Here is a 19,205-nt window from a genome sequence, read left to right on the forward strand (position 1 = left end):
TCTGTGTGTATTTGCAGAAATAGTCTTTCTTTCACGACTGTGGCAATGTGTGAGATCTATGTATCAACGTATCAAAGCCTCTCAAATGCTTTGGAGAGGGAGACGGGGGATGGCAGCTCCTACGTTATGAGTTCCATCACATCATTAATGCAATACAACATCACCAGGAAAATATGATGGTTGGAAAGATTTACTGCAATATCTGAGTATGTAATATGTGTATGTAACATGTAAACCAATGTGAAATAATGCAAATAGATTCCTTCTAAATGGCATTATCTCGGGTCACTTTAAAGTATTTTAAAAATACATGTTTTTTATCATTTTGATGCAACTTTAAAGTGTTCTTTAAATTAGTGTTTTAGTTTCTATAATGGTTAAAAATATAATAATGGTTGTAATATGTTAGTATCGGAGTATGTTAAGTGAGCAAGGCGCAAAAAGGCAAATTGAAAAAGAAACAATGTTCATAGGTTCAAGTCTTTCCCAACACCCTTTTTCTCCTACCCAGCGTAGCGAAGTACCACACAATAGTCAGGAACAAAAATAGATCCATAACACATGAAACTAGACATATCGACGCACATGCATTTTTTTAAGAAAACGAATGTGGTTGGGTTGGCCAACTCATCGTGTGCGCAACATACCGCGAGCATGCTTACATTCTAATGCTAACAGGGCTAATGAGCGAGCAAGCTAACATGCTAATGCTAGCAAGGCTAATGAGCAAGCAAACCAAAGCAAGAGTTTCAAGGCCCTGGTCCGCTTTGAAGCAGACTTGTGATTGATTGATTAATGGGGTTGATCGTTTTTGTTTGATTGCGAGTTATGGCGCCCCCTGTCGCCAAAGATGTTCTATACTTGTACTATACCTGCATATGCAGTTTCTGTATGAGAACCAACTTTGACAACTCTGCGTTGTTCGCCTTCAGAGTGGTTGAAGTCAGCGTTTTATCACCATTGACTTCCATCATAAAAAAAAGCACCTCCAAAAGTGGTAATTTGTCATTTATCCTGTGATGTAATTTTTTAAGCTCTGTTTCTAACTTCCCACATTACCTAAGGGGAATGTCCTTGATGTGCCAAGGAAGTTCTGAAACCCTTGGGTTCTCTGAAGCAGACTGATTGATTGAACAACGGTGGCTCATGTGCATAATCATATTTTCGCATAAATCGGCCATAACTCTGCCATCAAAATAATACCATAAGGGCGGGCAGTATAAAGGAGTCAAAAAATGTTTTGGGTCATTTGGGAGGCAAGATACACTCGGTAACAGATCACTAGTTCAATTTGGGGTCTCAGACCTGTGGCCAACGGTCTGTGACATGCTAAAGACGAAGCAATCAAGAGCAACCGACCAACGTTGGACTCTCTTTTTCCATCCTTTCCTTCTTTTCTCTTCTTTCGACGGTCAGGCATTTGCATGGCGTTTCAGGGTCATGTGTGTAGGAAAGAGGAAAGGGGGGGTGTGGGGTCATTTGCGTAGGGTGCTGCCAGCGCTGTCTTTAGTATGCAAGCAGAGCGCGGGGATGGGAGGCGACGTCGCGTCCACAGAGATCCAAGACCCCGGCTGACCCCGTTCTATAATTCATCCCCTGGAATACAGAGCATACAGAGAGATCCTTGGGTCCCCCCCCGCCCCCCCTATAAGCCAACCCAAAAAGAGGAGCGAGGACCTCTTCCAGTTGGTGGTCACGACACCCTGACCCTGTATTAAAGCCCAGAGTAGACCCAACCCCTGGAAGTGTCCGACCCCCACGTCCCCAGAGAGAGCTTTTATTCAGGCCTTGGATTCATGGTCATGGGGGGCTACAGGACAGCACCAGGAGGTGAAAGGGGAGAAAGTGTGCTTCTGCTGTGTGTTTGTATATGTGTGTGCACACAAACAAAACGGTGACATAGGATGCAGCAACAACACGGTATTTGTTTGTGAACATTCATGCAGGGTTCCCCCAAGATTTTTCCTGATCAATTCACCAGGATTAACCAACCCCGCATGGTGAAACCTCTCTCTCCCCCTTCCTCCCTCCCCCCCTCACACTCACAATTACACTCACAGCTGCAGGTAACTTAGCTCACATTGTAGCATTTGGGATGCATATATCAAAGTCCGTGTGAATGTGGAGCAGGAAATTAGAACTTACCAGATGCTCTAAACCGGCTTTGATGATGGCGGCGTCCCTGCAACACAACAGCACAGCACATTAGCACACATGTTAATGAAGTGCTGGCACCAGACACCATGTCGTGGCAAGTGCAAGGGAAAAAGTGAAACAAAGACCATTTACTTGGCAAACCTCAAACAATGTGAAAGTGATCGACGCGTGTATGCAATATCAACAAATATAACATTGCTTGGAAAGGCAGCGGTGGCTGAAGCGGACGAGCTAACGAGAAGCAAGTGTTGTACTCCTCACACTCTCATCTTCTCTCAATTATAGCGGGAGAAGAGTCGGGATAAGCTACAGACAACTTGATCTGGAGAAAATCAAACAGACTTTAGTTCATCAAAAGGAAAGAACACAGGAAAGAATGCTGCTAATTGTTAACTATTCAGACTCTGGGACTCTAAGACTCTAATGACTCCTCTGCGTGTGTGTGTTTTAGTGTGTGTGTGTGTGTGTGTGTGTGTGTGTGTGAGGTTTTGTCCCAAACGACGAGGGTGAACTAATACTGGGCCCACAAAGCTTGTTGTAATAAGATTAATGTTGACACCACAGAAAGAAAACTGATCATATTATCTACAAATAAAGAAAAAGAAATGTGTGTATGATTAAGGAAGTAGTCTCACAGATTGAGAATGGGATGGTTTGTGTGTATGTGTGTAAATGCGTGTGTGTACATTTAAAACAGATTGGGGTTAATGCCGTTGCCACAATGACGGCTGGTGTAATAATATTTTTTACACTACAGACAGAACTCTGAGCTTACAAAACAAAAATGAATAAAAAAATGTGTGTGTGAGAATTACGGTAGCAGTTTGAGAGCGTAACTGTGTGTGTGTATGTATGTGTGTGTGCGTGTGTGTGTGTGTGTGTGTGAGAGAGTGAGAGAGAGGAAGATCGTGGGGGAGGAAGGGTACAGTCGGTTAAAAAGAGCAAATTGGCAATAAATAATAGATGCAAATTTGGCACATTTTTACATTTCCAGCAGCGAATATCAAAAGATCAAGAGAACACAAACAGTGCCCATCCCATAATATCCCCATCCCCCCACTCTGGTACCCATAACTGACAACTCCACCCACAGCAGTGTGGGTGGAGCTGTGCAGCTGTGTGTGTGTGTGTGTGTGTGTGTGTGTGTGTGTGTGTGTGTGTGTGTGTGTGTGTGTGTGTGTGTAGTTATATGTGTGTATCATTGTGTGTGTGTTTGTGTGTCCTATGTTTGTGTGTGTGGTATGTTTGTATGTGTGTGGTATTTGTGTGTTTGTGTGGTATGTTTGTGTGTGTCGTGTGTGTGTGTGTGATTTTTCGTATATGTTTGTGTGTCGTATATTTGTGTGTCTGTGTGTGTGTGTCTGTGTGTGCTTGTGTGTGGAGGAGAGGAGATGCAAGGCTTATCGACAGGCTTCAGTTGCTAATGCAGCCAGCAGCATCACAGTGTAAATCTACACCATCTCTAAAATTACACACTGTCTAATCCATCTACCCTCCCCCTCCCACACACACAAACTCCACCTCAATACTTCCCTCCCTCCCTCCCTCCCTCCCTCCCTCCCTCCATCCATCCATCCGCTCATCCCACTATTCCATTTACTTCATCCTTGAATACAGGCGAAGCCCCAGTGAAAACCTTCAGAGACCAGGATGGGACCCTCAGAGACCAGGATGGGACCCTCAGAGACCAGGAAGGGAACCTCCCCCCTTCCCCATTTAAAGGGAGACATAAAGGAATCTGCGCTAAAAATAAATGGGTAGCGATTGGGACGACAGGAAGGAGGAGAACACGAGGGAGGGATGCCTTCACGGGGAACCGAGGGCTGCTGCTGCTGTTTAGTCGTATGCACGCGAGTCAACCACTTAAGGCAAACTTCATCTCGCCGTAATTACATTACATTCTGACGAACACCCAGCCACATTCATTATACATGACGGCCGCTCGGCAGCCAGACAGCAACACATTTGTTACCGTGGTGACAGTGTGTGTAATCCGCTAATGAAGCGCAATTAGTGGGAAACAATCTAACATGGGGGAGTCACGACTTTTCCATCGTTCTCCGCCCCTGTCTTTCTCTCTCTCCCCCTCTCTCTCTCTCCACTTCTTTCTTTCGTTCTCTCTCATTCCCGTACGACAACGCTGGATTTTCTCGTTAGGGGGTTTCCGTCTTTGCTACGGATGCAGCATTCATAAACCCTCTCCTAATGAATTTGCTTCTCACATTTACAGTCTTCCTCTCCCTCCCCCTCTCTCTTTCTACATCTCTCCCTCTCTCTCTGTCACTCTGCCTTTCTGCTGCTCTCTCTCCCTGACATGACTTCATCAATAGCCTTCTGTCCACTGTTGTTGTCCACTCCTGGGCCAGAGGGAGAGCTCAATCCATTAGACACGCCACGGCTGACATGTGCGTGCATGTGCAAAGCGTGCACGTGCATACACGCACACGTCATTTGACTGTCTCATCCCTTTTTTCTTTTTTTAAACATCATATTATCTCCTGTCTTGGGGGAACTCTCTCTCTTTCTCTCTCTCCCTCTCTTTCTTTCCCTCCCTCTCTCTCGCTCTCCTTCGCCCCCCCCCCCCCCCCCCCCCCCCCCCCCCCCTCGCACGGCCAGCAGCAGCAGAGGCAGCATCGATTTCTGAATTAGGCAACAATATTAAATAATTAATATACTCGCCATGATTGATGTTTTGCATTAGGCCAATATTAGGTTATCAATCAAGATCCACTTGGTTTAATGTAATAATATTGAAAATGTGTCCGGGCCTGTTCATCCAATTTGTAGTGGAGGCCGGCCGGCGCTGTAATGGCCATGTAGCACAAGGCCGCAGAGACAGCGCGGCTGCTCTCTATAATCACAGCAGCATGTTACCACAGCAGGCTGGATCAGAGATCGACATTGACACATCTGCACACAGAAATACAAAGATTGCGCAGAAAACGACGATGGGATGTGACGTATAAGCATACAGGTGCATAGAGTTCATCCAATTATTTTGTCCCGTGTCAATGCTTAAACCGCCGTTGCGGGAGTCGTGGAGGTTTTTGTGACAAATGGCCAGCCATCAAGCAATACCGAGGGGGGAGATATAAATGAGGGGTGTGCGTGTGTGCGTGCGTGTTTGAGAGCTGGGCTGCCTGGAAAGGCATGGAAATGCTATTCAATTGATGATGATAAAAACACAAACTACAATAATAGGACAGGGTAGAAACAGCCACAGGTCAGAGATATAGGAAGAAGACTTTTGAGGCATTTGAAAGACCCAAGTGAGGAAAGCAGGTGAGGAAGAGGCAGAAAGAGGGATGACATGAAAGAGAGAAAAGGAAAGGGAAAATGGAGAGAGGAAGCGCAGGAGGATTGGAAGGATGAGAAAGTTTACATTATTTTACGGCTATGTCGTTAGCTGTCTGTGGTTCATTTGATAAAAATACAAATATTACGCAATATTATGTTAAGACCCCGGCCCGTTTAAGGGAGAACCTGGACACTATTTTCAGATAACTTCTGGTCTGGGGGACTAATGCAGACAACAATTTATGAAACTTGTACAGTATTGAGCAAGGAGGCTTTAGCCAGTCCAATAGTAGTTCTTACATTATGGAGGATTGCTAGAGAGAAAAACGCTCTTCTTTACCTCTTATTATGTGTCCAACACAATAACATTCACAATAACAATTCTGAGCGAGACTTCTCCTAGAGCGAGGTTGGACACAGTAATAAACAAACAGGATCAAGCAAAAGGTAAAGAAACTTATTTTATTTCTCTGTAGGGATCCTTTCCATAATGCTAGAATATAATCAGAGCCTGTCAGTGGCAAAGCAAGCAACTTTAGAAAGCGAATATTGACGTACATTGAAGGATTACGTTGGAGCTCGTTTTCGTGGTTCAGGGCTGCAGAGTTCTCCCTCAATACAGGAACAATTTCAAAGATTGTTGTCCACATTAGTCAGTTACACACAGAATTATCAGAAAATAGGGTCCAGGTTGAAAAATCCCTACATTGTTTTTTGATACTCAAGATATAAACAGGATTGTCAAAGGTCCGCCCACACTCCTAATCCTCCAAAAATTTTCTCCACCAATAAGAACCACCCTACCATGACCGTCTACCAGACCCCACCTAAACCACATGGCACCTGCCCTCTTTCCCTAGGTCTGTCTCCCCGCCCCCGATGACCAGGATTGTATCTCCTCTTTCCCCCTGTTCCTTTGGACATGCCTCCTCTCCTTCCCTGTGTGCCTACTTGCCCATCAATACTCGGTCTCCCATTACCTCGGCCTTCTACATGGTTCAAAGCCTTCGCCCCTTCTCGCCAATCACGGATGCCCCTGCTCGCCGACAATTCATTATAGACCCAACGGGCGTCGGATGAGCTGTCATTTGTGGTCGAGTTTCTAATAATTGCATTATGTCTTTGTATTTTCTCTCTACAGTACCCTCCTCCACAGTCTCCCTTTTTTCAATAACACCCCCCCCCCCCCCCCCCCCCCCCCCCCCCCACCGTGGATGGTGACACAGTGGAGATGAATATCTTTAGTCAGTCAATGTAGGCGCCGGGGAGGGGGGGGGAGAGAGAGAGAGAGAGAGAGAGACACTTTAAAATGCAGAGGCAGTCGTTTGATTTCCAGCTAACAGAGCTGCCCATTAGGCCGGCACTCATCAGCCATGCATTACCTCGCCCTGTCCAACCGTCCTGTGTGTGTGGGTGAGTTTAACCCTATTCAGTGTTCACCACTGGCTAGTCGGAAAGCTTTCATGTCCAGCCATCTTTGACTCTCTTTAACCCCTTGGATCTCTTAAAGTCTGTTCCAGTCCAATAGAAAGGCTCACGTACAATGATTTAATTGAGTTATTTCATACTGTGGTTTATATAACTATCATCAAATACTTAACGCTCACTTTGGAGCGATTGTTCACTCTCTTTTTGTGATCCAATGTGTTACTTTTCAATATGTTTGTAATCGAAATTGTGAAAAAACTCAACCCTTAATATAATTCTGAACGGATCAGCTGTGAGGCAATGCAGTCTTGTGCTAACTGTGGTTTTCTAAAACAGCAGCGTTCCACAAAAGACACAAAACTTTGCATGAGTTTTATTTGTATTAAATATCTGAAACACACTTATAAATGTCATTAAATGTATCAAGCTACTACGATATTAACCAAGGCGTATTCGCCAGCAACACTTTGAGACATCACCTGAGAGGCCAACATGCTACGCAGGTGTACAGGCCATGAAGTACCAAGAGAAGCAAGGAGCGCATCGGGCCCTTCTCCATGACTCCTCTGCGGTGCGTTAGGGCTCGAGGTCATGGCTGCCTGCACCACTCTCCGCGATCACCGTCAGAGAGCAGCCGAGGGGCTGAAGCCACAGCATGCAGAGCTACTGGCAATAATGCAGCTCCACAAAAGAGTCATCACTGTGTTCGTGCACTGGCGCGTGTGCGTGTGTGTGTGCGTGTGTGTGTTTGTGCGCGTGTGAACATGCCTACATGTCACAAGCACCCATTTTGCCATCGCCGCTTCACGCCTTGTCAAGCGTGTCATTGAGCATTCATATGTTGTTTGACTGCTGATAAAATGGCAGGCAGATTTATTAAAGAGTCCATCTGACGGCGGAGGACTTACCAGTCAAAATGGGTCACACACACACAAACATACACCCACACACACACACACACACAGCCCACATCAGTGACATCTGCCTGTTTAACTAATAGAATGTAAAAGCCTGATATTAAGCAGTTGAAGCACAATGGCACACACACACACACACACACACACACACACACACACACACACACACACAAACAATAAGGCAGCCCGTTCAGCTCTCCCCCAGGCCTGATTGCCATCTCCATTGCTCCTTTTTAGCAGGGCTGCCAATTGAAATTGAAATTGTATTCTTGTGTGTGTACTATCAGAGGTACCTCTCTGGGTTTTACACTGCTAAGGAGGAGGGTTAGAGGGGAGTGGAGTAGATGTGCACGCACATACACACACAAAGATAAATGCATGCTCGCACACACACACTCAAGAGAATTGTGCTGAAGGTAAGCCATAAATTGTCGCTCAATTATACAAAACAGAACAAAACCCACGTATGCGCATGGCTTTTAAGTCACATGTGCTTGTCCACACACACACACACACACACACAAAAGGCACACACACACACTCACACAATGTGCCTCCTTTCCCACAGGATGTGACCATATTTTACCATAATCCCAAAATTGTGGCGAAAAGCAGTCCATTAAAAGCGAGGCTAACCAATTCAGGACCATTTTTTCTGTGAGAAAGGGGTTAAGTGCAGTCAATAAAAAGGGTGCATAAGAAAGGAAGAAGTTGATTTAAGATTGGCCCGCTTTAACATTTGGTCTCACTGCTTTCTGTGCGTGTATGACCCATACACACACCTGCTGGCCCATATTTGGCCCATTTGGGATGGTCATAAGGTAAAAAGCCAAACTTAAACTAATTGATAAATCTTTGAAGAGAAACAGATTATTTTGGGATATACAAACGATGAAACACACAAACACACCACCACTTTGACTCCATCTCCCCAGCCCACGGCTTCAGCCCAGCCTCCAAGCCTTTCCACTCTCACCCCAGCGCTGAAGTAAATTCAATTCTGGGCCAAGTTTGGAAGAACACTGACTACTCTAACATGGAGCAGTGTGAGTGAGAGAGACATAGAGAGAGACTGAGGGAGAGACATGGAGAGAGAGGGAGGACAAAGCTGGGGGTAGACAAGGGAGAAAGAGAAAGCATGGCGATGGATAGGGAAATCCATTTCCCTGTGGTTTCCTGACTAATAGCCAGCGGTCCTTTTCATAGCTCCCAATTAGAACCGTACCTAATCAGAGGGATAACTCTGCCTTATTGAGACCCAGACAATGGACAGCCTCCCACCTACACTTCCACCCCTCAACAGGTCCTCCCTGCTCTGAAAGCGTGCTAGATTGCAGCACCGGTGGTACACAGAGAATAAAGTGCTTGGGTTTACAGCAGCGGGAAAACGGTTGTGGATGAAAAAACCGAGGGAGAGAAGAAGAAAAAGAATCACATGTGGAATCATTTGGCTCTCTTCCTCATGGTCCCAGGAAGATAAGGAAGGAAACACAACTGATAGGGAACAATGGAGGCCAGGCAGAGCATCTGTCATGACACATATAAAAAAAAAGGATGATCCTGCCACAGCACGGATGACACACACACACACACACACACACACACACACACACACACACACACACACACAGACAGAACAGAGAGAGAGAGAGAAAGAGAGAGAGAGAGAAGGAATGAGAGAGAAGGAATGAGAGAGGAAAGGAGAGAGAGAGAAGAGGAGAGAAAGGAGAGAAAAGGAGAGATAAAGAGAGTGAGCGGGTAAGGGAGGGAGGGAATGAGAGGTGGGGTGTGTGTGTGTGTGTGTGGGGGGGGGATTGGTAATTCATTTGCAAATCAGCCCCCGATGCTCAGGTCTATTCCAAGCTGCACCGCGAGTGCCAGGAGTTAACAAGGTAATCAGTTTCAATCCTGCCCCTCAATTGTACATCGCACCCTCGTTCAGAGAATAGCCAGGCCATTCTATAGGGGCACAGAGAGAGCGGCTGAGTGGCAATCTGGCAGCCGGCTGTCCATGCGACACCTGAACACAATGCATGTTAGGCCTATGTAGAGAGAGGCGCTTTGCATATTAAAAAAATGACATGGATCTCCACGTGTATATACATACACACGACGCTGTGTGTACGTCCACACAACCTGATGTATGTGGATGAAATAATGACAATATATTGAATCACGGGAAAGGTTTCTTTCTACCTTTGTTTCCTCTGTGCATTTTGTATTTAATTCAAAGGGAAAATTAGAACCTTCCCCCCCGACATGACATCAAGAAAGAAAGTCAAAAAGAAAGGATCCGAGAATAAAAGCTTGTTGTGAGTCTTCAAATGGCACATGCAAAAAAGCAAAAGGGGAAGCAAGGCCAGCAAGCCAAGCCAGGCCTAATCCCCCTCTCCCTCTCCGGGTCCCCTATCCCTCTCTCCAGCCTGTGTCAGCTGTAGCCCGCTGCCCAAGTGGCAGTTATCCCCCCGTTAGGCTTTCATTTGCATAATCAATATGACAACCTTATTTTTCTGATGCAGAACAGGATTTCCATGCGCTGAGGTGTGCTTTCCTGAACCTCAGTGTGTGTGTGTGTGTGTGTGTGTGTGTGTGTGTGTGTGTGTGTGTGTGTGTGTGTGTGTGTGTGTGTGTGTGTGTGTGTGTGTGTGTGTGTGTGTGTGTGCGCGCGCGCTTGCTGGCCAGCCACAGTCATGGCCCTCTTTAGCCCTAATTAGATTAGGTGCGATTATCCCAGCTCTGCCTTACAAGAGTACAGGCGGGATAAGGCGGCCACAAAGGCCAGCCTGTCACAGGGAGCGGGTTGCGGTCTGCAGGTTATCAGGAAGCCAGAAGAGAAACACGACTCCACATTGTTATTCATATCCTCTACATGCCGGCCACTCTTCGGGCCTTTTCTTAACTCTCGCTCGCTGCTTTAGTTTTTTTTTTTCTCTCTTTCTCTCCCTCTTTTTTTTAACTTTCACCTATGTCTGTGTTGTCAAACTGCCGTTATCACTCGGCACAGTAAGTCTCTCTCTCTCTCTTTCTCCTTTTTCTTTTCTCTGGCTGCGCTGTCTGTCCGTCAGAAGACAAAACAACATGGCCCCGAGCGCTCTGCAGTCTGGCCCACTGGGAACGCCTTCAGGGCTCTGTGTGTGTGTGTGTGTGTGTGTGTGTGTGTGTGTGTGTGTGTGTGTGTGTGTGTGTGTGTTGCACAAAGAAAATAAGTTAACCCAAGGTGCTTTGCTTCATAAACTGTACAAACACACACACACACACACAAATGGTGTGAAATAATATAGCTGAACAAGTATATGTGCTTTATAATACAGTAATACTTAAGCAAATGTGTATAGATCATAAAATAGTAAAATATGAAATGATACTAAACACTAGCATATTTTTCACAGCCACTAACTCGATTTTACGAACCAAAACTGTCGCTGCAGATTATTTGTAGATTTTGCATAGACAAAGACTTCAAAGACTACGCCACTTTCAGTGTTTTGCGTCCTAGTGATAACACATGAAGGTCCTAATGCAGTCAGGATGCAAAGCCAATATGCTCATTGACACCAGAGGTTTGCGTGAAAAAAGATAACCTCGTAAAGAATTAAACATTGGCATCACTTCATAACTGACTTAAAAAAACGAAAGACAGTTTTTCACAATGTGCTCTCACAGTCCATGAACCATCATTCAAAGCCTGTGTTTAAATGAATGAATAGATCAAAGATGCCTTGTTTTCTAAATCTCTCAAAAAGTTCAGAATTTTGCTAAATCTTGAATCTGCATTACCTCTAGAATATTGCACTACTTCAACAATTTCGTTTCGGTTTCACGCCAGCGTTGGGCACTGTACATGTAAGTATTTTGGTTATGGGCAAAGATGTGAAATAAGATGCAGCTTAAACGATAGAGTTGCTTATTTGTGGTATTTTTAAACATGCTACCCCATTTTACCGCTCCTGCGGCTTATAGAAAATAAGGCTTTATTTTTCGAAAAATACACTATATCTTTATTATTACTATAGAGAGCAGAAGACTGCTCTATAAACACATGTGTGCTGAACCTGACCGCAGCCTGTGTATACACTATATGCGAGAGTGGGCGAGTGCAGAAATGCCAAAACAGAAACCGCAAGAGGATAATTTATTTAGAAAATTGGAACGTAGTCAGTTGATTAGTTACCCTGTCTCTTTCACTGGAAACCAAAAAAATTATAATTTTCCACATAAAGGTTGATAATGACTAATTGATCCGCCTGCATAGTGGGATGTGTGAGTGTATTTGCATGCGTGTGTCAGTGTGAGTGTGTAAGTGCTTGTGTGTGCATGTGTATTGGTGTGTGCATGCACACATGTAAATGCGTTTGTTAAATTGTGTGTGGGTGTGTGTGTGTCAACAGAAAGAAACAAGGGGTGAATGATTTGACTGTGCTGATTAGGGAGCAGCTTGATGGAGATGTACTGTTATACACTTTCCATGCGGTCAGACCTGGCCATGGAGGAGGGGGAGAAACGACTGGAAACATTGTGTGTGTGGGGGGGGGGGAACAATACCCCAAATAAACGGATATAAAACTAAGACAAATAAAAGTAGCCAAACAGGACCGAGGTAGGGAAGGGTGGAGGGAGGGATATGGGGAGAAACTGAAATAGAGAGAGTGAAAAGGAGAGGGAGATAGAGATAAAATACCATCACCAAACTGCTACGAGCCCAGGGTTGGGTGCCAGGGTGATTGACAGTAATGACGGGCAAAACAGTACATCAGATAATTCTTACACAACGAGAAGCCCTTGAGTTCAGCACTGCAGAGGGACTGTGGATGAGCATAAAAATGGAAGGAGGAGCATCTATTGAAATGAGGTGAAGTTGGGAGAAGGTTTGATGGTGGCGATGGGGAGGAGGGGGTGGTGTTAAGACAGTTCTGGTTGGTTGACGGGGTATTCCAGAGCCACTATGACAACTACAAAAAGATAATCAGTCAGATCTAGAGAGCCTCTCTGTCAGGTAAACACAGGCTCAGATGAGATGATGAGTACAGGCACCTTTTAGTGTGAAAGGATTTCAGACAAACAAAAACCCTGACTGAAAACTATTACATCTGAGGGGTGATATTCTTAGCAATGCTCAACAATGTTAACCGGGAGCTATAGAACTGTATTATTGGTGGTAAATAACATGATATTTTTGTTTTAATTGACCAACTGAGTGTCCACTTCTCGCCATCCCTCCCATAGCTACCTGCTTAGGCCTTGTCTGCCCTCACCTTCGGCAAAATAAATAAAAGTCCATCACTGGTTCTCTCTTAAAAATGAACTCCTGCCTCGCCGTCTGCCTCATAAAGACTTCACTCAGCCCCTTCCCGGGCCCCTGGTGTGGGTGGATAAGCACCAGAGTGTGGAGAAAATTAAACATTAATGGTGTGTCTCTTTTACACATCGCTCTCCATAACAATCTCTGCGCACGCCCACCATCATCAGCCTCCACACTCTCCAGAGCAGAGAGAAAGTCATAGTCAGAGAGAGGAGAGAGGGGAGAGAGAGAGAAAGTCATAGAGTCAGAGTGAAGAGAGTAAGAGAGAGAGAGAGAGAGAGAGAGAGAGAGAGAGAGAGAGAGAGAGAGAGAGAGACGAGAGAGAGAGAGAGAGAGAGAGAGAGAGAGAGAGAGAGAGAGAGAGAGAGAGAGAAGTCATAGAGAGAGAGAAGAGAAGAGAGAGAAAGAAAGTCATAGAGAGAAGGATAAAAAAATAAAATTGTTGACAAGCAAATTTACATAACCCTCCTAAATCGGAGCTGGCCTGTCATGTTTAATGTTCATAACCTGCTGCTTATAATCCTGCCTACAACCTCTTCTGATCCATAAAGCAAAGCACTGGACTGTTCTCAACAGCAGCCAGGCGTGCCATCCTGGGAGCAGAGGAGAGGAGAGCAGAGCAGAGGAGAGGTGGGATGGATGGATAGGGGGATAGAGAGAATAAAAAGAGAGACAGTGTAATTGGATTGGGGAGGTGGGGGTGGGTATTCTATATGACCGGGCCTGGTCTCTGTCATCGCGCTCCAGGCCTGGCTTCTCTCAGCGCTCCGGGCAGGCCCTCACGTGCACGTGCAGCGTGCACACGGACGCAAACACACACATACACACACACACACCAGAATGCACAGACACATGCAGTCTATCTCACTCACACACACACAAGTGTTTTATAAAATCATGCTGCAGCATGAATTTGAGACAAATTCTGGAAATGTCCTGTTAACCTCAGAAGTCTTCTTGTCAACGGTGTTGTGTGTGTACTTGTACGTGTGTGTGTTCACATGCTCCTCTTACAACTCACTAAATGGTTAAACAGATTACAGAGCACACTAAGTGGATTGTCACAGCTCTCTCGCTCTCTCTGGGTGTCTCCTGCGATTAAGAGTGGCCAGGCCCCCCTTCTCTCACTCACACACACACACACACACACACACACACACACACACACACACACACACACACACACACACACACACACACACACACACACACACACACACACACACACACACACACACACGCAGGAGAGAGGAAAAAGTGGAAACAACAGACTTTGATAAAACTCAGGTAAAGATAACATTTTGTACGCTAATAGAAATCATTTATACTGCAGTTGTATTCTCCTTTATTAATATATCACATTACCATACAATGGCTCTAAAACATTTCCAATCAAAAATAAAATGCAATTACTAATGCCCCAAAGCTTTTCTTCAATTTGAACAACAGTATGTTACACTGCGTCTAATGGATTATTGAAATGTTTAAAAAAGAAAATTGCATTTAAAAGAATGTACTTTGGTTTAAGTGTATCTAATGCCAGAACAAACATCTCCATATTAACGTGATCATTGTCATTTTTACAAGTAAATTAGTGTACTTCTGTATGCTAAACCCTAAACAATAAATCTAATACTATAGATAAAGATGTATGTAAACATCTCGGAAAAAGTCTATACGATATAAAATGAAATCAAGTCAAACACACAGAACACACAACAGTCTCCCGTGCTATGAATTGAGTCTTTCCTGCACGTCATGACCTCTTAAACTTACATAACAGCTTATCCACCAACTTATCCACCAAAAATACATTCAACTCATAATTATCCTCACTTACCACAATTTAAGTGTATGTGGGTGTTTTAGTGTGTTCTTTGTATTCATCTCTCTGTAGAGGTTGCTCTCAACTCAACAAACGATTAGTATGAAAATACAGCTTCACTTGATTCTATGTGGAGGATTGCCAATAGTAGACACTGTGTGTGTGTGTGTACGTGTGTACGTGTGTGTGTGTGTGTGTATCTATGTATCATTGTGTGTGTGTGTCTGTGTGTGTGTGTGTTATTTCCCCCTTTACATGTGGGCATCATTCTCACCTTGTTATAACTATTCTGCTCCCCTGAAGTTACTTAGCCTTGCAACCAGTGTGTGTGCATGTACGCACGCAAGCAAACACACAGAAAATCTCAAACCCATTGCTTCCAGCCACTAGACTAGCCCTTGATGAATACAAATAACACACACACACACACACAAACACACACACTTACATAGCATTTGAGTCGATGCAAGTGCATCATAAGCGTCCGAACACCATGTTTGAAGTCTCCCTGCTTCCCCAGGGCCTTGTGCATAGACAGACAATGCCTAGAGTCCAGGAAATCCTGCAAACACTCCACCGCACACACAGACACACATTCCCATACACACCACCCATACACCGGCTCTCAACGGGCAGAAGATGCCGCAGGCTGGGGCTTCATAGTCTCTCTTCTATTCCCTGTATTGCTCGCGCTATCTCTCACACACAGCGCGTGTGTGTGTGTGTGTGTGTGTGTTTCCTTGCATCACACCACTAATGAGCTGATACATGTTGAACTGAAGTAAATAAACTGCAGACAATAGTTTCCTTGAGTAGAGAGCAAAGAGGGAGGTACATCAACAGCAGCGTGTGTTGGTGTGTTTGTGTGCATGTGTTTGTGTTGTGTTGATTCTCTCACAGCTCCCAGGCTTCCAGGGGTGAAGGCTTACAGGGGTGAAGGCTGAGCGACGCAGCAGCGCTAGCCAGATTGAGGCCTGCGGTTCTCTTCACAGTGTCAATAATGAGAAGAATTATAGAGAAAAACCATCACACTCGGAGAACGAAACCGACGTAGTGGTAGACTTCAGCTGTTAAGAGTGTGTTTGTGTTCTGTTACAGTGCACGTGTGTATGTGTTTGAGTGAGAGAGCGGGTGGAGGGTTCTTCAAGTCAAAGGAGGTTCTTTCCAACAGCAGTCCACCCTCCCGCCAAAAGAACCGGGACGACGGGAACAAAAATGTCCTTCTGCCCCTCATCACACACAAGCTCATTAAACGTATTCCCTTTCTTTCCTCGTTCATAAGTGGTCAAATGACCGCTCCCCTCCCGGGCACCTTCAGGGGGTCTTAGTCCTGCTTGCGGGGGGCACTCCCTCCAGCACCCCCCCCCCCCCCCCCCCCCCCACCATTTCCCCCGTTCAAACAAACATGGCACCCACGCCGCCCGGGTCGGATCCCTGCAGACAGGGAGAGATCAGCCTAATGAGAAGCCTTTGGTTGGGGGTGCGGAGCAGCTCTCTGCAGCCAGCCCACGTCCTTTCATCACACAGCCCCGTCCACGCCAATACGGGGGAGAGAAGAACAAACCTAGGAGGTCACAACACCGCCACAACCATGAAGGAGCATTTCTCTCTAACAGAGAAGGGGAGCAGGAACCTGTCATACCCTATAACCCTAGCATTCTGTCTGCCAAGACGCAGTGTGTGTGTGTGTGTGTGTGTGTGTGTGTGTGTGTGTGTGTGTGTGTGTGTGTGTTTTTTAGTAATAACATATATATACATATATAGCACCTTTCAAGAGCAGTTGCCACAAAGTGCTATAGAAAAAATGAAACACCTATGATGCATACAGCTGATGATTGCAGAAGACTAGCTTAAATCCCACCACAATAAAAAACATCAGTCGGCACCTCTCTAGATATCTCATTCATGCTTTTATTTTTCAATTATTGTTTTCTTTTTGTATAACTCAACAAAAAATGTTACAAACTCAAACATTAGAGCACCCCTTACCTATTAAACAAACTTATAAATTAACTGTTTAATAAACAGTGGAGTGCTCTCCCAGTACAGCCGAAGGATTACGTCAAGTAAATCTGACCTCTGACCTCTGTTGATAAGCCTGGGTAAACAAAAATCTCTCTCTCCTGCTCCTTAACACACACACACACACACACACACACACGCACACACACAGTGCGGTTACAATTGCCCGCTTACCCTTTGCCATTGGTAAGAGGCAACAAGACCCCCTTAACAACGGTGCGCTTCTTTTTCAATGAATTTTGCATGAAAACATCCCGCCCCAACACCAAGTTGCCTGCTGTCATACTAGAGCAGTGTTAAATGTTTAATGATGACAACACCACATGGAGACGCGCACACACATGCACACACACACACACACACCCACACCCCTCCCCACACACACACACACACACACACACACACACACACACACACACACACACACACACACACACACACAGTGTCAGGCTGCTGCTTGGCTTTCATCCTGACAGACATTAAAACAGATTCTGGGCCCGGTTCTCAACAGCCTCCCCAACCCCCCACCAGCTTGATGCTGTGTCTCTCTTCTTCTCCCACCACCCAGCCAGACAACCTGGATACAAACTGTGGGGGGGCACACAGCGAGGGATGACGATGATGTCTTATCAAGTCTTAGATTTGCCCCGTTTTGCATGTTTAAGAGCTGGAGAAGAGAGGAGGGAAAGGGAAAATAAGCCGACGACAAAGAAGAAGAGGAAGAATGAGTGAATTGTCAGGGGGACAGACATAACAGACAGTTGTGTTCTTCCCACCCACTTGGAACATCTTGACGCCTTTCTTCTGCTGAAGTTGGCGTGCTGTGGTGAGAGGTTCAGAGGCACTGCTGCGTTTAGCCGCAGTCGCACCCAACGTCAGACCGCATTTGGATGTGGCTCAAGTGAGGCGATTCCAAGATGATACAAAAGTTGACTGAAACCAAACTGCCTCAGCTACAGCTTTGGACCGTGCAACATTTTCACTGTACAACACGCTCACTGTACAACATGCTCACTGCACAACACGCTCACTGTACAACACGCTCACTGTACAACACGCTCACTGTACAACACGCTCACTGTACAACACGCTCACTGTACAACAGGCTCAATGTACAACATGCTCACTGTACAACACGCTCACTGTACAACACGCTCACTGTACAACAGGCTCACTGTACAACATGCTCACTGTACAACATGCTCACTGTACAACATGCTCACTGTACAACACGCTCACTGTACAACAGGCTCACTGTACAACATGTTCACTGTACAACACGCTCACTGTACAACACGCTCACTGTACAACAGGCTCACTGTACAACAGGCTCACTGTACAACATGCTCACTGTACAACATGCTCACTGTACAACAGGCTCACTGTACAACATGCTCACTGTACAATAGGCTCACTGTACAACAGGCTCACCGTTAAACATTCTTAATGTGCGACATGCTCACTGTACAACAGGCTCACTGTACAACAGGCTCACTTTACAACAGGCTCACTTTACAACACGCTCACTGTACAACATGCTCACTGTACAACATGCTCACTGTACAACAGGCTCCCTGCAAAACATGCTCACTGTACAACATGCTCACTGTACAAAATTGACAAACCTAAGAGATTAGTCCCACAGAGTCGTGTCAACCCAATTCTAACACGATGGTACATCGGGTCATACTAAACTAAAGGGAAATATAGCCAGCTGGACAACAGATGACAGTCAGTTTGGAAAGAAATAAAAACAACGCACATGAAGGTGTAAAGCATCATTGCGTCCACTCACACACACACACACACACACACACAAACAAACACAAACGCCCGCACAGTGAGACAAGTCAAAGCGGGGGTCAGAGATAAAGCCAAAGATTCCTATCCGTGCTGGAGGATATTGAAGCCTTCATAAGAAAAATACTGTAATATTGATTTGGCTTGCCTTATATTCCACCGTGTTAGCTTTATTTGTTTGGCTGATAGTGATCGAAGAAAGGCAATATGTAATAGCTGCAAATACAAATAAAAAATCATCCCTATGGAAACGCATCTGCCATGTTTTGAAAACACCTTGGGATCATCAACTGTCAAACTGTGTGTCAACCACCAGTAAACCGCTGGCCACAGGAGACAGAGTCAACAGAGAACAATTGATTATACAGGATCTATAAAATGTGTGGATGAATGTTATTTGGGATATAAACATTTAATCAACTTGATAAAATTGGGGTTTACCTGAGCATCCTTGAACATA

At 45.3% G+C, this 19,205-nt stretch overlaps 1 protein-coding gene across 2 annotated transcripts in view; it reads right to left on the minus strand.

Annotated features, from left to right (window-relative positions):
- rsrc1 (arginine/serine-rich coiled-coil 1) overlaps positions 1 to 19,205 on the minus strand; it is a 106,046-nt gene that overhangs the window by 67,545 nt on the left and 19,296 nt on the right. For both annotated transcript variants that reach the window (XM_079733898.1, XM_079733897.1), the window contains one exon: positions 2,146 to 2,182. In XM_079733898.1, coding sequence (XP_079590024.1) covers positions 2,146 to 2,182 — 37 coding nt within the window. The remainder of the gene's footprint in view (positions 1 to 2,145; positions 2,183 to 19,205) is intronic.

This window comes from Pollachius pollachius, assembly GCF_949987615.1.
Source record: "Pollachius pollachius genome assembly, chromosome: 3".
Taxonomy (NCBI): domain Eukaryota; kingdom Metazoa; phylum Chordata; class Actinopteri; order Gadiformes; family Gadidae; genus Pollachius; species Pollachius pollachius.